At 39.3% G+C, this 22,232-nt stretch overlaps 1 protein-coding gene across 1 annotated transcript in view; it reads right to left on the bottom strand.

Annotated features, from left to right (window-relative positions):
* The window catches only part of col27a1a (collagen, type XXVII, alpha 1a), an 81,585-nt gene that overhangs the window by 27,681 nt on the left and 31,672 nt on the right, over positions 1-22,232 (bottom strand). Inside the window, exons 8-16 of the mRNA XM_030149804.1 lie at positions 13,810-13,854; positions 10,515-10,568; positions 10,009-10,053; positions 8,746-8,799; positions 7,935-7,979; positions 4,421-4,474; positions 3,462-3,506; positions 1,778-1,831; positions 1,453-1,497 (exon numbers count right to left, since the gene is read on the bottom strand). Of these exons, the coding sequence (XP_030005664.1) occupies positions 1,453-1,497; positions 1,778-1,831; positions 3,462-3,506; positions 4,421-4,474; positions 7,935-7,979; positions 8,746-8,799; positions 10,009-10,053; positions 10,515-10,568; positions 13,810-13,854 (441 nt within the window). The remainder of the gene's footprint in view (positions 1-1,452; positions 1,498-1,777; positions 1,832-3,461; positions 3,507-4,420; positions 4,475-7,934; positions 7,980-8,745; positions 8,800-10,008; positions 10,054-10,514; positions 10,569-13,809; positions 13,855-22,232) is intronic.

The following is a 22,232-nucleotide window of genomic DNA, read 5'->3' as shown; positions in this document are numbered from 1 at the left end:
TACTATACTGTTTATTCTAAGGATAAGAAAAGTCAACCGGGTTCAGCAGATTGACTGGTTTTAAAATTCTGCAAAAATCTGTCATTATACTTTAACTAATGGGCCTGATAAGTCTTTGTAAGACATTTATCAGGACCTCATATTAGTTCTAGATCCTTCCTTGTTGAGGTTAACCCATAAAGACCCAAACAGCCACTGGCAACCAACAACAACTACTGATATAAATGTTTAATACCTTTTAAACCACTAATCCTATCGATACATGTAAATAATTGGTGTAAAATGCAGTTTGTCATCTTTTCATGGTCATCAAATATGACCCATTAGGACATTCAGAGGCTCCGTAGTTACTGTGGAAACACCATCATCTTCTACAACATTGATTCACCAGAAAAACCCATGGAACTGGATCAATAACAGTGGATGGACACACTGGGTTTATGTTCAGTTGATGATATATTTTACAGAAAAAGTCACTATTTTTTCAGTTTTCTGTCTTGTGATATAATAACCTTTGAATTTACTATGAATTTTCATGAACATCTAAATTAAATATAGGAAAATACATGATTTACAGTGAAACGTGCAAAATACAGAGGATAATATTATAATAAACGGTGATATATCACTTAAGAAATGTTAAATAGAGAGAAAAAATCATTTGGAATCTGCCACAAAAGTACCACTGGGTCTTTATGGGTTAAATGAGCCTCCACTGTAGGGACCCATAAAGCCTGAAAATCCCTACCTCCCTAGAACACATTTATATATGATTTTTTTTTTTTTTTAAAACATCCTCTTGATTCTAATTTTTTAGTATTTACACTCTTTCTTTTTTCGACATATAAGAATTTGTGGCATTGTTGTGGCATTGTTCATAAATGTGCCTTGTTGCATTTCCTTGCTTAAAGGTGGAGTAAGCAATTCCATTTCACACTTTTTGTCAAATTTACAGACTAAAAAAATCAAGTATTTGCACACAGTCCTGGCTCTGGAAATGGGAACAAACACAACACTACTTGCAGCAACAGAGGGACATTCTTGTTCATCACTTTGCCAATGTCTGTTCAAGTATTTGATAATCGGAGTTGATCTTCTGAAAGAGTAGGTAGATTGAAGATATTGTTTGACTGCAGAGATCAAATATATCTGATATATTAATATATCATTGCCTCCTCCACCTTTAATACTTGACTAAAACAGGTGAAATAGATCCTTCCTTCCTTTAACATATGGCACAATTGTTTGAAATAAAAAAGGACTCATATTGGTGGAAAAATTGCATGCTTTATATACCACACAAGAGTCAATTTCTATCATAGCTGAAGGAAGAACTTCAGGGAAGAACGCTCTATGTTTAAAGGCTGGACAGAGAGGATTAGGATGCAAAAAGTGCACATATGCATCACATGCTGTTCAAACACAGGCCAATAACGGGAATATTCAGATCACCTTATCACCTTTCAGTCCTGGTTCTCCTGGGTTCCCTGGCACCCCCTGGAACAAACACCCAAGCACAGGTTAGGAAGGGACACTCAAACTACAATCTGATGATATTCATGCCAAAATGATACCCCATCTCCCCGAAGTGAACTGGCAAATGACAGAAAATCTGTCTTTCATTAGCTTTCTCTATGTGTGAATTGCCAGTAGGCTCCAAACTCCTCACATTGGCTTCTCACTTGGTTTTATATAATGTAATGATAAAATTAAGAGGCATTCAAAGATGCAACAAAAGACGGTGCAGGCAAAAGTTTCCATCTGTGTGAGATGTTACCTTCAGTCCGTTAGGTCCTGGAATGCCCATCTCTCCCACAGGTCCCATATCACCCTGAAGCCAGAACACAGGACAAAAGAAGAAACATTTGTTGCATCAAGTATCGAAAAACATTTTCGATTTTCTGAATTTAACCACATCACTGCCCTGCTTCCAGATGATCACCACAGCCTTAACATACACAAGCACGAAACAATGTGTTGTAACAAATGGATGAAAACATGGTGCCAAATTCAGGAGAAAATGAACGGATCCTCTTTTCTGAAGCCAATATTGTATTTTATGTGCAGCCTAAATCAAATGCTGTAAAAATGAATAATTGCTTGAGGTAACATCTGTCTCATCATTGAAAATGGAACCAGCACTGGGCTTCCCTGCATTTTGCCAAGACAGAACTGCATTTTATTAAATCCAAATTATGCACATTAGTTCAAGATTTGATTGGATTATCTGCATTTCTATTAGAGGGTCAGAGGATTAGAGACTCTGCTGTGTTTCTTTTATTACATTTCTCCTCAAGCATATCGTCGTAACTGAGTACAAAAGGTCTTCACTGGCTGCTAGCAGTCATCTCATTTTCTTCCGCTGCTTGAAAAAACCTACAGGGTGGCCAGAGCGTGGAGTGTTAAACACTTTCTGTATCTCTCAATTGCATTCCTGCTTCTGGATTTGCTATCAATGTCTGCCAAAGTGCACACACAGGTACCACTCACAGCCAATAAAATACCCATTTAAATCTCAGTTATTTTAGATTAAAAAAAAAAAAAACAAGAGGATGAACTTGCACAGAGCAAATATGATACACCACAGTTGCAGATTATGTAATGGGGGAAAAACAGATACAGAGAGAAAGGACTAAAATTGTGGTTCGGTGACATTTCCAGGAGGCCCGTCTGTTTCTTTTTGGTTAGTTGTCTAAATGCACTTCAGCAGTGGCCTCTGCTTTCACCTAAAGTTGAGGCCAGCTGTCCCCAGAGAAGGCTGTTTGTATATTTATATCTTTAAAGTGCAGTTCTGTTCTGCTGGTTTGTACTGTATGCTCTTGGTTCAGATGGATGTAGAGGACGCGGAGCTCAGTGCAGATCTGTAATCACCAAGTCCTGCAATTACAGGCCTTACTGCCACCACTGGTGGCCTAGAATAGACCGGGAGAAACGGTAGTGATGGGAGAAGATGGGACACGACAAGAGAAACCAGAGAGACATTATTATATATCAGACACAATTATGTGGCTGTCGGGCAGGGCAGACATGGAGGGTGAGATGATGGGTGATAGGGGTAGTTCCTGTTAAAAAGCAGTTAATAAGAACAAGGTTTAAGGGAAAAACTGGATTTCCTGTTAACATTTGAGCGACTGGATAAAATAATAGATCTCACTTTGTCTAGAGAGGAAGTGAGCTGGACCAAATCTATATAATTTAAGCCCTGGTAAAAAATATATAAATATATATATTTTCTATCTTTCATGATGTTTTCCTAGATACCATCAATTTTCACTATTTTAAAAATGTTTACAGTTGTTAAGAGCCTACAGATGGATGGTGGTTAGTTTCTCACCAATAAAATGCCTGGCAGTGTAAATGATGAGAGCTGACAGAAAGTGTTTATCCAATTAGGCACCATATTCTATTACATTTAAACACAGTCTTTCACTTATGGAGGAGAAACACAAACTCCTACTCACAATAAGTCCATGAACTCCATTTGGACCGGGGGCTCCCATCTCACCCTAGTCAGAGAGGAGGAGGAAGAGAGAGAGAGAGAGAGAGAGAGAGAGAGAGCAAATGAGATGAAGAGGGAGAGGGAGAAGCAGAAGGAGCAAGTTTCTGGGGTTATTGGCTCTTTTTTAAACAAACATGCTCAGAAGAGTGGCTCAGTGTTCATCGCAGCTTATGAGAGGGGGCTGTGTGCATGTATGTGTGGGGATGTGGATGTGGATGTGTGTCTGAGGTGAAGGTGGAGGGATATGTGAGACCACCGTTACACCAGTTACTTGAATCTGACTGACAGACAGACAGACAGACAGACAGATAGACAGATAGATAGATAGATAGATAGATAGATAGATAGATAGATAGATAGATAGATAGATAGATAGATAGATAGATAGATAGATAGATAGATAGATAGATAGATAGATAGATAGATAGATAGATAGATAGAAAGTCTTACAACATCATATCCTTTCTATATAGGTGTGTGTCAGTGGCTACTTCAGTTTTGAATGGAAACCATTGCATTTGAAAGCCAAGTCAACTAACTGCCCCCACTCCCCCTCAGAGAAACTGCAGGTTTTGAAAATGACTGCCAAGTAAAATTATCCCCAACAGAGGAAGCGATGGGATGAAATTAAATACAGCAGTAAAGCTTGTCTGAAGCAAAAAAACTAACTTCAAACAAAACACACAAAAAAGGGCAAACTGCCGGACTGCCAGATGATTTACCCACCAGCAAAACGTCACAGAACTAAAGCATAAATAAGGAGTGTGTACGTGTGTTAAACCACTGTGTGTGTGTGTGTGTGTGTGTGTGTGTGTGTGTGTGTGTGTGTGAGAGAGGATGTTTGTGTGCACGCAAGCATATTGTTGGGTGTGTTCTGAGGTAGGTGCGTGACTGTGTGTGTTGGTAGAGGGTGTGACATACTGGCTCTCCATCTGGACCAGGTGGTCCTCTCTCCCCAAAGTCCCCTGGAAACCCCTGAGGACAGACAGAGAGATAGAAGCTTTTATGTTTGGCTGCAGACAAATACCATAAAAATTCATACATCCAATGAATGTGAGTAATTTCTACCACATTGTACAACAATTGCCTGAAATGCATTGCTTTTTTATTACTATGAGGTTCATGCAAGCTGACAGAGGATTAAATGAGAAAGAATCCTAAGCAAGAGACAGAAATCTAAAATATAACCGACAATTCCTTACTGAAGCAGGGTGTTTTAGAAGGATCCTGCTTTGGTATGGCTGCTGTCTGTGCACATTAAATCATAGTGTACGCTTTTACACATAAAGCCAAATGTTGCACAACCAAGAGAGCTGCTACTGTAATTGCACAGCCATTACAACAATTCACTGAGTCAACTATAACATTAGACATACATAATTAGCACAATGTGCAAAATAAGTGTATAATGACCCCCATTAAAAACATTAAAGATATCAGCTGTGGGGTGCGGACAGCAAAGTATTCAACTTAAGAGGTGTACACTAGACTGTAGACAGGAAAAACTAGCAGCCAAGTAATTCTTCTGTCCATTTAGCACCAAGCAAGTAGCTAATCTGAGTTATGCTAATGGGGCTGGGAAGAAAAACCGCATCTGCACAACACAACAGGCCAACCTAAGGCTAGATAGACCAACCAGAAAGACTCATAATGGCTAGGTTCTGCTACTCTGGCCTCCACACATTGTTTTAAAATGCTAATTATAGTTGATTCTTTAGAAAATAGCTATGGTATTGAGGTATTTTTGGGAAGCAGAGATGTTTTTTTAGATATATAGCACATATACTTATTTCAATCTAGAAACAGAATCTGCAGGCTGCACCAAATTGCATTTTACTGCAAAAAAAAAAAAAAAAAAAGTCTATTTCCATTAGGTCTCTGGAAGATATTTGAGACCCCCCCCCCAAAAAACATATCAAACGGGTCAATATTATGAATGGGAACTGCTTTAAGGCACTAGGAAATTGTGCGCACTGGGGGAAGCACAAGTGCAGCAGAATCTATGAAGCATGACAGTGACCCAAAAGATGAATCACACAGCTGTCACCACTGCCGTACAAACTACAGGACAAATGTGGGAAAGAAACTTTGCCAAGTACAGCACTTAGAAAACCTCTTTGAAGAGCGTCACATGAGCCTTAAATGTATCTCTCCTGTTACACGAAGTCAGAGTCCCCTGTTCTGCAGGTTCACGATGACACGACAGCAAACACATGCAAACTGTGAGATGCTGGGGTACTGTGTAAGCGAACGAGAGAAGCTGAGACTGACAAGCACGATAACGATAGCCTCTACGAGCCAAACATAGCCAACAAACCCCAAACAAACAGTTTTATGATCGCAGGAAAAAAAAGAAAAAAAAAAAATTAATCTGAAATGCAGACATGTTGGCCTAGCACGGTGGAAACTTCTGGCTTTTATGCTCTCCAGTGCTTTAGGTACAGTATATCTATTCCCTCGTCACTCTTGGGTGGATTGTAGACTCTGTGTGTGTGTGTGTGTGTGTGTGTGTGTGTGCGTGTTTGGGTGTGTGTGTTTCCTCGAGTACAAGAGATGTGGTTATGGCCATTAAAATGTCTGGCTCTCGCTCCAGGGCTTCTTCTGTTCTCTCTCTGCTGTCAGACAAAAATGGGATGATCTCTCAGGGATCGTCTTGTAGCTGTCCTACCTTTGTATTTTCCGTGCAGATGTACAGAAATCAAATGATAATGATGATGATGATCTATGCCTTTTCCACGTTACGTTACAGGCCAACTGTAATGGCATTTAAATTGCCTCCCTCAGATACAGGCATCTTACTGCCTTCTGAGGACAATGAAGTTTAATCTGAGTAAACACGTGCATCTCTGCAAAAAGCAGTGAATTCAATTTAATGCAACTACAACTTAATTAAAGACACAAACACAGGTCCACAACACTGTAAGCACTTGTTATGTTGCCTATGGTTCCAAAGCTGTGTAATACCCTTACTCAGGGTTATTTCTTTAACTGTCTTTTAAGATCAGCCAGTTTATAGGTCTTTTGACGCAGTATTATTTGGAATGGGATAATAGTTACACAAACACAAAATTTTAATGGAAACTTGTCTTACAATGCCTCACACGTGGCAAATTTACAACCACAACTACTTTCTAAACATTTGTCTAATTGCAAAAGAAGTTGCAGTTCTCAAAACCTCACACTAAGCGGAGTCGGGGCTTGCGTGTGTTCAGACATTTTGGTCTATAAATGCCTTATTTACCGAGAAGCCAATAACCAACAGCTGCAGAATGATCTCAGCAGTGTGTTTGAAGGTTACGCACACTCTTTCTGAAACACTCAAACTGTCAAACTGACTTTGAACACTATCTGACACACACAACAGAACGGACGGCTTCCTCCAAAATGGCTTGGATCCATGCTGGGGGGGACCAAAAGCCCTTCGCTCCAACAAAAGCCTTTTCTTGTTGTATCCAAGACCCCGACATGCGGCTGGTGGGACTCCACAGTGCTCATGCTGCAGTTAACCCCTCCAACAGCCATGGAAAGAGTGAGCTGACTCAAACAATGACGTAAATGCAGACCTTATAAATTTTTGCATGTGTAGGTGTTGGAGTCTTGGTACCAGAAGCTCTTGATATGACCCAAATGCGAGAATTAATAATGATATAAAGTATGTTGCTCTTTATAAAGTATTCTCAGTTGAGTGGATTAGCAGCATACGGTCTGAAACTTATATTTAACCCATAAAAACCCAAACATCCACCAGTGACCAAAACCATCTACTGATCTAAACTGTTCAATACCTGATGATCCACTAATCCTATCAATACATGTAACTAATTGGTGTAAAATACAGTTTGTCATCTTTTCATGGTCATTTAGATGTTCAGAGGCTCCGTAGTTACCGTGGAAACACTGTCATCTTCTCCAACATTGATTCACTAGTAAAACCCATGGAGTTCGATCAATGACAGTGGATAGAGACACTTGATTTATGTTCAGTTAATGATATCTTTGCTGAAAAAGTCACTTTTTCTTCAGTTTTCTCTGTTTCTGATATAATAAGCCTCAACTTTAATCTGAGCTTTTTATGAAAATCTACATGATCAGTAAATTCAGTGTGGGAAAATATCTGGTTTTCACGGAAAAACTGTAAAATTCCGAAGATAATATTATAATAAATGGCAAAAAAAATCACTTAAGAAACGTTAAATACAGAGAAAAATTCCTTTGGGAACTGTCGCAAAAGTACAGCTGGGTCTTTATGAGTTAAAAATATAATAAAGACAGAAAGAAAAGAAGAAAAACATGTATTTCAATGTTGTTTGATAACCCCCTATGTCCCAGTCATTAACAATAGAGCATGCATTCCAGGTCAACAGATAACACTCCCAGCACAATTCATCACACTTTGGAAAGATTATCTGTAAAGTATGTTTAGACAAAACTTTACCGGCCTACCCATCTTGCCCCTCTTCCCTGGTTCACCGGGAATGCCCTGAAAATCAAAACAACAGCAGAAGACAAGAAAGAGTAAGAAAAAGTTCCAGGAAGACAAAGACAAGTGAAACAAAGAAGAAAGAGGAACAGATATTATTATAAAAAAAAAAACTTTATCAGAATCAAAACACAGCACCTCGGGAAGTAACTGATTCGATTCCAAACCATACAATTAAAATGCTATAGCTCTGAGCTCTGTTTTAGCAGATGTGAAGCACAGCTGACTGCACTCTATCCAACTTTTGTGTAGTCTATTATCCCTCCTCCAGAGCTCCGTCTCTCACATACATGGTGTTTATTTAACTGTATGTATTAAATAAACACCAGTTTCTCCTGGGAGAGGACGCTGCCTGTTGTGTGCAGCAAAGGTGTAAAACAGCAGACTGGCCGGCTGGTAGAGGGTCTTGATTACAGCCTGCACTGACGTAGCCCTCTGGAGCATGTCATAAGTAGGCTAATCGCTCCATGTTTTAAGAGGCTGCACAGAAAAAGCGGCCTTGATGAGTTCAGCCAGTTCTAACGGGCTCTAAGAGGGGGCTTTTATCGTATGAGTCATCAAAACTCCTACGCTGCCTCATACAGCAGTATCTCAAACAGCTGGGGACTGTTCCCGCGTTATAACAACAACGAGACAGCTGAGTGAAACAGCAGATGAAGCTGTGTTGTCATCTTATAGGATCATTAGCTGAGCTCAGTTGATCATTGTACATATTTTGCAGGCATAATCGTGCTTGATACTGGGGATATGTTGGACAAGAACTCACTCTTTCGCCATCAGGCCCAGGCAGGCCAAAAAGCCCTGGGATTCCAATGAAACCCTGCAGAGAGAAGAGGAGAAAAAGAGGAAAGAGGAGGAATATTGAATATGAGCGTGTGGACGCCATAAAAGCAGTAGGAAGGAACAACAGCTCCCATCAATGCTAGGGCTGGGTTTCAGGAGGGAGAGGGGAGAAAGGGGGGGGGGGACGACGGTACAGCATGGATAGGTTGAGCTTCCATGAAGAACCAAGCCATGAGGCAAGTGTATATGCCCATGGACTGCATGGTGCTGGCTTCCACGATGTAGTCCAAGGGCACATACCCTCACGCCAGGGATCTCTGAAGATAGCCAGGTCATCACAGTCGGCTGTCGGTACAGGGGAGACACACACGGAGGGAAACAAGCACAGGCACAGCAAACACCACAACAGTTAAAACACTGGAGCACCAGTCGAGATGCTAGGGTCAGGCGAGTTATGTGGACGTCAAACCATGTACGCTGCAAAAAGAGTGTGGAATATGTGCATAGGTGGTTCATAGACAAAGAGAAAGAGAGAGGACTAGAATGCCTCCTTAAGACAGCAGGGCCTCATACGGAGCTTAAACAGGAAATTCCAGCCAGTGGGGGCAGGGGAGGCTTTGGAGCAGCCAAGGGGAGCTGATAAAGGACCTTTATTGGAACGCAACATAAAAAAATCACTGTTTGTGTCCATGAGTGTGCGTGTTTTTTTTTTTTGTTTGTGTACGTAGAGGGTGTGTGCTTGTATGCAGAGGCTTATCAACAGTCAGTCTTTCAGTAAGTGGATGGATACAGTAATACAATGTTTACACTCCAAGTAAAGGCTCCTAAGTTTAGCATACTATTAATAGTGGCACATTCAGGTCAAGTGACTGTGTATGAACGTGTTTGTGTGTGCAGAAGTGGACGCTGGTGCACCCAAGTGCATGCATGCATAGTTACATGCTCTCGTGCACTAGATGCAGCAGCAGCAGGTGTATGGCGTGAAACACCAACATTTGGCACCTTTTAACTAAACAGTTCACTGTGTGTTTTAATTAAACACCTTGCTGTGTGCTTTAGCTGAGATTTAGTGTCGCCCTCTATAAATACTGCAAAGTAGAAAGTGTCAATAAGCTGTCAGGCCAAAAGGCTTGTCTATACACAGTACATATTCAGCATTCCTGTCAAAGCACCAGTGTTAGTAATTAAGACAGACAAAACTTATTTGAATGGCAAAGTTTGAAGGGAGGGCGATGAGTCGACTTACCCGAACGCCTTTAGGCCCTATTGGTCCTATAGGCCCTGGTAAACCCTGAAAAACAAAGAGAAGAACTTAATTTCAGCACCTCATCACTTACTGGTCTGTACCCACATTACTGTATGCCCACATACACTGAATGTTGTTATTATGTGTCATGACAGTTGTGACGGATGTAAGTATCACTTATAGGTTAGCATTAAAATAACTAAATGATATACAGTACATATTCACAACTTGCTATACTGTTAATTTTTTTCACAATATTACACAGCTAAGTAAAGTCTCTCCTACAGGGCTACCACAGATGTAATAGAGAAAAGCCCTGTGCAGTAAAACACATCAAATAAAGCGCCAAGATGCTATATTCCTTCTCATCTACAGAGTACCTCCCCAGATATTTTCTCTAAACAGAGCTCCAAGTCAGCTGTTCAACATAACCTAATTTCACTTGGCCCCCTGCCCTTACTATGGCCCTGACTACTGTACCAGTCACAGTAGAGGATTTACTGCACCTGCCTGCCAGGATAACCTTTGGCACCTGGGCTTCCGTCTGGACCTTGTTCTCCCTGCAGGGAAAAAGGAGAGAGAGAGAGAGAAAGAGAGAGAGAGAGAGAAGGATGGGGTGAGTGATCCAAATTACAGTAACACACAAGCAGGTCTTTATGTACAGTAGTAGACGGTTTCAGAGTGGGAGACAGAGCGGAGGGGATGGACTATAATGAGCTGGCAACAGTGAGGAGCCTCAGGAGGAGCTCAAAGAAGCTGCTCCAAAGTGCACTGTTTATTAGGATGGAGCAACCCCTTAAAGAGTTAACATTATACTGTTTTTAAAGGAGCAGGTTGGCATGAGTATATTAGCTGAGTAAGAGGTATCTGGTACAGTTGAATGATGACATGACTACCTAGTTAAAAAGCACTTAAGGTCTAGTATGTAAGATTTACAGGGGAATCTAACCACAGAAATATAATATTCGCATAATATTTATATTCATTCATTCATTTTCTGGACCTGGTTCATCCTCACTAGGGTTGCTGGAGCCTATCCCAGCTACTTATGGGCGAAGGCGGGGTTCACCCTGGAAGAGTCGCCAGTTCGCCGCAGGGCTGACATAGAGACGAACAACCAATCACTCTCACATTCACACCTATGGGCAATTTAGATTAACTGATTAACCTATCAGTGCATGTCTTTGGGTGGTGGGAGGAAGCCGGAGTAACGGAGAGAACCCACGCAAACACGGGGAGAACATGACACACAGAAAGGTTGCTGGTTAATATTTATATTCTCAAGTGCATAATTAAAAAGGAACAAAAAAGGAAAAAAATTATTTAATGGTAATAGCCGGTTATAAATTCTTTTGAAAATGTTTCGCCTCTCATCCAAGAGACTCTTCAATTCTGAAGAACTGCCATAAGGAATGATGACCTGGGCAATGAGAACCTACACAGACAGCTGGTAGTAAAAAAAAAGAACAGGTGATTGACAGATTTATTCACTGAGATGATGTGATTCTACTGCACAGACCCTATGCCCCACCCCCTCCCTCCTCCTCCGAAAAAAAAAACAAAAAACAAATATGGCAGCTGCCCCTACCTGTAATACTGCAGCTTTACTTTTCCACAGCGGCATGAAATGACATTGTGTGATTGAACTCCCACATACACAGAGTCAGTGTATTTTCAAGTTATCCTGATTTCTGCCTACTGTAGCTTTAAAGATATCTGCAATTTCTAATGCACACTTCATTTGTGATTCTATATAGACCATTGAAACTGAACAGTACTTTGGAATGTATGCGTATGAGCATTTAAACACAAGACACACAGAAGAAGGTTGTGTCTGAGGTTTATAGAGTGCAAATGTGTTCATGTATAACTTCCTTTGACACACTCCGGACGTGCAGCCATGCGCGCTGCTTGCCATTCACTCTCTTGGACAAATATAGTGCATAATGCAGCCAGTTAAACCCAGACAAGAATTTGGCAGAGCAAAATTTGGACCTTCAACTGCCCAGCGGTGAGGAGGGGCCCTGAACACAGGCCATGGTGTATTACAGTAACAAGGAGTCATCAACACTTTATGCAGACCAGCTGGCCTTTGCTTTCGATAGCTGGAGGGAGCACGCTGCCAAACAGTTGTGCTTATAACTCTGGTTTCTGGTGCTATGGTGATTTAGACTCGAGGCCTGATCAGAAGCAGCAGCAGCAGGAACAGCAGCTCTGTGGGAAAGAGGGGGGCGTCTGAGGATGGACAGAGTGGAAGGACACAACGATCGGGAAAAAAAAAACATGCTGGTTTGCAGTGATGAGTACTGCGGGAACTCCCTCCCTGTGCTGGTGACATCACCCTGACAGCGGGGATTTACTGAGAACTACGTGACAATGTTGTTGAATGTTCCACTCTGCTTTCCATGACTAAGGCCTTTCCTTAATACCAACAGTAGTATGACCCAGCCTAACTGAAAATAGCCCTGCACATGGGGCTGGATGCTCCACACTTAAAATAGTCCTGTTGGGCTGATCCAAACAGTGGTGTCATCATGACTCCTCCCACTTGTTACAGAGAATAAAATAGTGCATTTACCTGTGTTTTACCAGTTTAACCCATAAAGACCCAAACATCCATCACCGACCACAACCATCTACTGGTCTAAACTGTTTAATACTTGTTGATCCACTAACCCTATCAATACATGTAAATAATTGGTGTAAAATGCAGTTTGTCATCTTTTCATGGTCATCAGATATGATCCATTTGGACGCTCAGAGGCTCCGTAGTTACCATGGAAACACCATCATCTTCTACAACATAGATTTACCAGTAAAACCCATGGATGTTGGATCAAAGACAGTGGATGGAGACACTTGGTTTCTGTTCAATTAATGATAGATTTTACAGAAAAAGTCACTTTTTCTGCAGTTTTCTCTATTTTTGCTATAATAACCCTCAACTTCAATGTGAGTTTTAATGAACATTTTTATGATCAGTAAATTACATATAAGAAAATACCGGATTTGTAGCGATAAAATGCAAAAGACAGAGAAAATATTTTAATGAATAGGGATAAATCACTTAAGAAAGGTTAGATGTAGAGAAAATTTCATTGAGGAACTGACATAGAAGTAGCACTGGGTCTTTACGGGTTCATTAAGAGAAACAAAGTGTAATACTGGGAGACTGAGTGGCAGTGACAGTTCATGAAGTCTAAAGCAGGGGTGTAATAGCCATGAGTATGACACTGTTGGCCTACTTGGCTCATTCCTGTTTCTTTTCTCAGTGTCTTTTCTCTTTCTCTCTGTCATTGTTTTCTGATATCGTGGAGCGCATCGCTGCAGTGCAGCACTTTGGCCAGATGTCTGTCCTCACCCGTGCTTCATAACAGGCTAATCTCATCTGGCTGGCTGCGAGCATGCTTGGAGTGTGCACACAAACAAACACAGCAGACTCAGAAGTTAGTGATGTGGGAGTGAATGACAACTGAGATCTGAACAAATGAGGTGAGATGTAAATCTAGAAGAGATGAGTCACTGATAAGGACTCTGATGGTAGACATCACACAACTGGGAGCAAACGCATATTGTCATTGTCTAAAAAAGTTATGGGAAGAAAAAGGAGTCTACGGTTAAAAAAAAAAAGGACATAGATTGTAAGTCTGTCATAAAATATTACATCTACATTCCATTACCATTTTAACTGGCAGGAATTGCAGGATATGGAAATTCTGGGAGTTTTTTAAGTGTGCTATTGATGTAAGTGTGAAGCCTCAACTATGAAAAACAAGCAGTGAAAATTGAAAAGACACTTACAGGCTCTCCAGGGAGTCCAGGTGGACCAGGGTATCCTTTCTGTCCCTAAAAGACAAACACAGGGAACAGGTGATTGAGACAATTGAAGCCAAAACATGAAATTGTGTCAGAAAATGAGAACTGCAAGAAAAAACAGCTCCAGAACAATTCACAGATGAGCAGAAAGCGGTGCATGAGAACTGGAAAAGTGGAGTTTTGTGCAAAGTAAAACACCATGTTAACACCAATAACACTGACAGACATTTCTGGTGCCATATGTAAGGAATCAATCTATCCTGGTGTCAAGGGATCAGACTTTCCACTGCCTGTGTTCACATGGTGCTGGGGAGGCAGTGCCAGGATCATGGCATGTTGAGGATATAAATGCCTTCCTGTTTGAGTCAGATAGTGTTGCTCCCCCTTCCCTCCCTCCCTCCCTCCTTCCCTCCCTCCCTCCCTCCTGTTGAGCAGACTACAATGAAGATAGCCCTACATAATACTGTTCAGAACTTTTGCTGACTCTAGCAACACGGACCCCCAATAAAGAATGAAGAAAAACTAAATCAAAGATGGGAAGATGCCTTTCCAGACCACAGTTTGATAGAGTGAGAGAACAGGAGAGAAAGGAAGGGGAAAGAGGGGAAAAAAAACAAAAACAAAACAAAAACAGAAGGGCAGAGGAAAGGAAAGACTCCTGTTGTCCCATTTTCCTAAACCACAGCCCCAGAATGCTGAGCCAAAACTCCCTGAATTCCTGTAAACCATCTTTTAGCCCTGACATTTGACTACAGGAGGGGAAGAAGACGCAGCATCCCGTGCCTCATTATGTTACATGATCACTGGCTCTGGCTTACACCTTCATACCAGCGCTTTAAACTGCCAAACCATCAAGAGCATGATGATTAAAATTCAGTCCTTTAATAGATACGGCAACTGTGTCAACATTACACTTTTGCTAGACTCTGTTATAAGTACTTTAGTTAACTTCTTCATCATCTGCCCGATCCTATAACACATTCTACGGACAGTAATCGACGTCTTGGTGTATCATCATCAAAAGACCACTACGAGGAGATGGAAGGCCCTGGGACAAAAACACAGTGAGTATAATATACATAAAGCAAACAGAGATGTCCCCAGGTGCTGACAGGCCACTGCTGTGACATTGAAATATATATGTTTTCTTATAAATCATGCAAATGTCTTTCGGTTATGTCTTAAACTTGCATCATTTTGGGTTAATGTATATTCAGCAATCGTTAAAATATTGGGTTATGCAATCCCTAAATCAGGGGTCTCAAACTCATTTTCTTTCAGGTTCCACATTCAGCCCGATTTGATCTCCAGTGGGCCGGACCAGTAAAATATTAACAGAATAACCTATAAATAATGACAACTCCAAATTTTTGTCTTGGTTTAAGTGCAAAAAAATCCCCATTAAATGATGAAAATACTTACTTTTATAAACTATCCAAACAAAAAAGATGTGAATAACCTGAAAAACCTGAAATTGCTTAAGAAAAATAAGTGCAATTTTAACAATATTCTGCCTCAACTTATCATTCACACATGTGCATTATGGATCGGATCTACAAAGACAGTAAACACTTAGTAACAGGAAGACAATGGTTAAAACTGTGCTTGATTTTCTTCAGACATTTCAGGGTGTTCATATTTATTCAGCTTATTCACATTTATTGTTACAGGATAGTTAGCAAATGTAAATATTTTCATAATTTAATGTTATTTTTTGCACTAAAACAAAGACAAAAATTTGAAGATGTCATTATTTATAGGCATAATATTTTTTTTTTCTTTCACATCAAAGCAAGAAGAAAATATGGAGTCATTTTTGTAGGTTATTATGCCATTATTTTCCTTGAGATCATATTGGTCTGTTTGTGGAACCTGAACTAAAATGAGTTTGACAGCCTTGACTGTGGAATTTTTGCACTTTGCAAATCCATCCCACGGGCCGCATTTGGCCCCCGGGCCGCATGTTTGAGACCCCTGCCCTAAAATATGTTTGGTGATGTATTTTGGATGTATTATTGGTAATAATGATAAAGATATAAAGATATTTGTTTAAAATACTATTAGCAGCCAGTAAAAGGCTATTATGATAAAACTGGTGCAGATTAGAACCACCTACGACCAACAACTGGATACAAATTGTGAATGGAATATTTGAGATGGAGATTCTGACCCATAGATTGAGGACTCAAGAAGAGCAGTGTCATGATAAATGGAAGAAATGGACAATTTTTATTTCAGTGACACATTACTAAAACCAATTGTTAGTCACAATTTAGTTTTTTTATGGTCAATGGATCCCAAAATGTCCCTTATGTTTGTTTTATATTGTACAGAAATCAAACAATAAAAATGAAGTGGAAAAAAAAAAAAAACAGAAATATACGTTTTCCATATTTTCATGAAAACCTTGTGGGCAAGCAGAGAACTGTGAAGGACAGGGACGGACGCACTTGTGCTGTCGTAACTCACGTCTTCACACAGTCACTACACAGTCAAAGGGAAGTGTCATATACCTCACAACTTACACTGATGTCAAATGCACAGTCTGAAACTAAAGGACTCTAAAATCAAAATTACAACAGACATAGTACAGGGTTCCTACAGGTTTCTACAAGTTCAATTTAAGACTTTTTAAGACCTTTTTAAGACTACTTAGAACACAATTTAATGCAGATTTCACGGCCTATTTCATGGCCATAATGGCAAAAATTTGTGACTCCTAGAATTTAAGAAAATGTATTCATTCACTCCAACACCTGGATTCCCACCATAACCAGTCATTTCTCACTGGGGGCTGCAAAGTTAGTGATAATTGGTTCCTAATTTCAATATAAACTGTTGGGTTGGAACGGGTGGAACTGAGTTGACTTACATTACTTTCTTTGCAGTTTGGATATTTAACAGACACATTTAAACACAATACAGTGAACAGGTTTATGGTAACATAACTTAAGACCAATCACATCACATTTAATACCTTTTAAAGACTTTTTTAAGGTATTAAATGCAGATTTGTAAATTCAAGACTTTTAAGACTTTTTAAGACCCCGCAGGAACCCTGTAGTACCATCATGAAGTAGCATGGGATTATGGGAGTTGTTTTTGCAACCATTGCTTATGAAAATCTATATGAAATGTGTCAGATAGTAATCATGTTTACATATCTTCCCACCCCTTTTCGGGCATGTAAAGGAAACTGTTGTGCTGTTCTTCTGTCTAAGATTGTTATGATTCTCGATATTTGTATTATTATGTATGTTTTGCTAGTTTGCATATATGTCAAACTTCATTGCATGTTCGGAATAAATCACTAAATCACATATGCATTAAGTTTTATTCACATTGCATTTAGGGTTGGTTTAACTTTAGATTGTTTCATTTTAATTAACACCTGTTAAACCCTGACCATATTTTTGGGGGAAAAACGCCTAAAAAGACATACCCAAAGTAAATGAAGAATTACTTCAGAATATTAAGGTTCATAAGGATGTTCTTGGTGTCTATGGACATTTAGAGACCTCACGGAATCTATTCCAATTGTCTAAAATATTGTATCTATTACTATCCCTGAGAAAACTGTAACAAACTGAAAGAGAAATTGGAATTTTTTATCCTTGCCTGTTTTTTTTCCGGCTGGATTGATGATGATATGCATAAATTAATTGTTCGTGTCGGAGATTTTTAATAGTGTATATTTCACCCCACAAAGATTAAAAATCATGTTTGAACATTAAAGTTTGCACTAAAATACACTTTTGATGTACTTTTGTTAACATTAGGGTCTAAACTTTGAGCAAAAGTTGAAAAAAACATTAATTGTCCTGATTTATCATATTTTTATAGTAGATGAATATTAATATAATTTTTTCGGCCCGCAGGGGGGCTGATAGGGCTAAAGGGGTTAAATAGCTGTGAGGAAAAAAGGGATATGAGGTCCTTGATGAAGTAAACAAATGCGATAAGCTGTTATACTAAATAAAATTATGGAAATAATGTAAGATGTAAATGCACAAGTTAATTACCGGTAAATGTATAACATAGCCTAGTGGTGTTGTTGTTCTTAGATATTTTACTGCAGAAATGTTGCGTATTATATCTCCAGCCCATTCCTTAAAACAACTTGTAACAAACACTATGATTTACATTATGGGAATTTTATTCATTTTATTCATTTTGTCACCACTAAATACAAAAAAGACATGGCCACACACACACTGATGCATAGACACGTATGTACTCTGGCCTCTTATTACATGGCTTACTTATAGTACAAACATGTGTAGCAGCTTATGTTCCCAGGCTTAGCTCAGAGGTTTACTTGCCACACACACACACACACACACACACACACACACGCACACACACACACTCATATAACATACATACTGTGGGTCCTGGGTAATAATAATAACCTCCCAACCCCAGCAAGACCATCTCAGATCCTTATCTCACTCATTATGAGCTTGCTAATGAGAGCGACTGTTCCCACCGGTCTGCCCGTGTTTACAATGCCACTTGTTTAACGAGCATGTGTGTTCAATCAGATAAACCGACCAGAATGCTTTTCATTTACAGCAGCTCCTCAGTAGCACCCTGTAAGCACTTTTTTTTTTTTTTTTTTTTACCTCATCCTATCCCACTAAGCCGAGGAGTGTGCCTGGGAAACGCTAAGAGCACATTGGCAGGAATAAAATACAGACCACATTGTATCTGTTCATGATCACGATACGTAGTTTCTTTGAGATGGCACAGCTTTCCCTGTACATACTTATCTTTCAGAGTGTTCAGATCAGTGCAAGGCCTCATGTCTGTTAACAACTGTGTATCACAAATGATGAATGTGTGTCTTCCATCACCTGCCTCCACTGGGTTGCGCGTTGGTAGCAGAACTACACCTCTCACCTCATTAATCTCTACTTTCATCTTTCCACCTCCGTCTCTCCAAATTCACTCTGCAGTGACGCAGCCAGACGACTTGCTCAGGGCAATGGTCTGGCCTAATGCATGTGCTGCACATACAGTCGAACATAAACTCTCACACACAGATGTCTGGTGGGGACAGACACAACAAACAACCTAGAAATCCCGACCATTTTGCTGAAATCTACCCAACGGAAAAACATCCCCCATCTCATCCCTGTCTGAACCACAATTTCAACAGCACGTTTGCTCGCATGCAGCGTCGTTATTAGACTACAAGCATGAGGAAAACGATGATTTGTTGTAGTTCTTGTAAAACATGCAAAGAAAATGATGGTTGATTTGAATTCTCCTGTAATTACAATGATGATGAGCATGTGGATTTGTTAGTTTGTACAGCGGGCAGGAGCTAAAGGGAAAGAGTTTGGTTTGGATCTGATCGTTAGGCGCTTTAGACAGATGAATGTCATTCCATAAACTCTCTTGTATAAATGAAACAAAGGGGTGTGATTAATGCACTGTGTGGCCTATGGGGGAAAATTACAGTATATGGAGTTAATTTGTGTTCATTAGATGTTTAAGTCTGGAAAAGTATGGTTTAACTGAGAAGCAAAAGTTGTCCATAAATGTGTTGATTTGTTGTGCATTTGCATAATGATATTTTCAACACATTAACCCATAAAGACCCAAACGTCCATCACCGAGCAAAAGCATCCACTGATCTAAACTCTTTAATACCACTTCATCCACTAATCCTATCAATCCATGTAAATAACTGGTGTAAAATGCATTTTGTCACCTTTTCATAGTCATCAGATATGATCCATTTGGACGTTCAGAGGCTCTGTAGTTACCGTGGAAACACCGTCATCTTCTACAGCATTGATTCACCAGTAAAACCCATGGAGTTGGATCAATGACAGTAGATGGAAATACTTGATTTAAGTTCAATCAATGATAGATTTTACAGGAAAAAGTCACTTTTTCTGCAGTTTTCTCTGTTTTTGATATAATAACCGTCAACTTTAATCTGAGCTTTTATGAACATTTTCATGGTCAGTAAATTAAATACAGGAAAATATCTGATTTATACTGATAAAATGCAAAATACAGAGGTTAATATTATAATAAATGGTGATAAATCACTTAAAAAAGGTTAGATATCGAGAGAATTTCATTTGGGAAGTGACACAAAAGTAGCGCTGGGTCTTTATGGGTTAAGAGGTAATCAGAAACAGTATTTCTACGTGCATACTGAGACAGTGCTCAGTGACATTCACTGCTGATCCAAAACCAGCACAGATGTATCTATGTGAAAAAGCACAAAGCCATACCGGCACGTTTTATAAATAAAGACCTTATGTAATGTGTCCCAGGGTAGTCGTATTTTTAAAGAAAGTAGCAGATTTACCTCTTATTCTACATGACTATTTATGGGTTGGTTGGTTGACTACCTGCATACTATCTGTGGACACCCACAAAAATGCTCTGACGAATATGGACACACAGCAACACCAGATATGTTTACATTACTAAGATTAACCTTCTAAGACCCAGCTATGGGTTTTCTGTCCACATTTGCGGACAAGAGTTTCACAACTTTATACAAAAAAAAAAAAAAAGGAAAAGCAAACTGTCCACCACAAAGGACATTCCATAAAAATTTTAAAAACTGCATCTGAAAAAACTGTTGCATCATCATGTTTCCAATATAGGCACTTACTTAATAAAAAACAAAAAAAAAATTGTACTTTGCTGACATTTCCTGGGTCTCAGGAGGTTAAAAAACAAAAAGTGGAGACTTTTTAAAGAAGTGACAACCCAAAGAGCAAACCTAAAAAGAGCTTCATTAAGGCTTGATTTACTTCCATATCTGCTCCAAATAATGTAAATGTCAGTGGTATAAAAAAAATTCAAAAGAGGCCTTTCAGGGGGAATCAGTACTGAGTTAATGTACAGCTTTTCTGCACCAATGAAAAAATAAACTAAGCCTTGAAAGTTGAAACTAACCATTCCTGTTGGTGCCATGACTTTTGCCGATTAAACCTTCTGTCTATAAAAGCAGTTTGAGAACAGACTGTTACTACCAACTCTGAAGCATTATTTGAAGGATTTTACACTGCAGGAAGTTGTATATTGCAATAATAGTGGTGAGAACAAGGCACTTTACAAAGGCAATAAACAAATTTAACAGAGAGACCTTATAATCCCAATAATGTCAGCCCTTTAAAGAAAGTGGAGGTATTCTAAAAGTTGACCAGTAACGCAGTAATGAAACACATAGAAACTGTACACAGAGGAGCAAGCCACACCAACACGAGAGCCATCATTAAAAAGACACAGCAGAGACTTTATTTTCTGAGGACTCTCAGGAGTAACCACCTCTCCCAGAAAGTGCTTGTGTCTTTTTACCGATGTGCCATGTTGAGCCGCATTATGTAATAAATTCCCATTATGTAATAACAGTTCAAAATGTAATAAGAATGTCACGTCATCTTGTAATAAAGCCGCATTATGTAATAAACTGGCGCATTTTGTAATAAACTACGTCAACGCATTATATAGTAAATTTTTTCACATTATGTAGTAAGTTACTACAATTTGAGAAATTTATTACAAAATGAACTTGACACATTTTTATTTAAAAAAAAAATGTAATAACATGGTTCATTATGTAATAAGAATCCAAATTAATATAATTTCACAGCAATTTAGAAGAAATTAGTCACAGGAGCTACAGGTAATGTAATCAGAACTTTAACCACACAGTTTAAAGATTAATTTAGCACATTAGATTTTCCTGAAAACAAAAATGTGTCAAGTGTATTTTGTAATAAATTTCTCAAATTGTAATAACTTACTACATAATGCGAAAAAATTTACTACATAATGCATTTAGGTAGTTTATTACAAAATGCGACAGTTTATTACATGATGCAGCTTTATTACAACATGACGTGAAATTCTTATTACATTTTGAACTTTTATTACATAATGGGAATTTATTACATAATGCGGCTCAACAGCCCATACAAAACATCCTGACGTACTGCATCTGTGTGTGGTATTCGAGCTGTACGGCAGCGAATAGGAAGGCGCTCCAAAGGGTCATCACCATGGCCCAGAAGACCACCAGCTGCCCCCTTCCTTCCCTGGAGGATCTCTACAGTTCCCACTGTCTCAGGAGGGCACGGAATATTATCAGAGATGCAACCCACCCTGGCTTTCCACTTTTTGAACTTTTACCCTCTGGCAGACGTTTCTGGACACTAAAGGCCAGCACATACCATCTAAAAAACACTTTTTATCCCAGGGCCAGAATTGCACTGAATACTGCTGGACATTAATGAATTGTGTGGAATGCTGAATGTTGTCCAGAGTATATGATGATGTTTTATGTGTCTTCTATACTTCTAGTGACACTTTTTTATGCTGCTTTTTTTTTTTTTTTTTTCTTTTAGATATTTATGCCATCAGAGTTTTTCTTT

Source organism: Sphaeramia orbicularis, chromosome 12, assembly GCF_902148855.1.
Source record: "Sphaeramia orbicularis chromosome 12, fSphaOr1.1, whole genome shotgun sequence".
NCBI classification, from domain to species: Eukaryota; Metazoa; Chordata; class Actinopteri; order Kurtiformes; family Apogonidae; genus Sphaeramia; species Sphaeramia orbicularis.
Note: the sequence above shows the minus strand (reverse complement) of the source record. Positions and strands in the feature narration are given on the sequence as shown.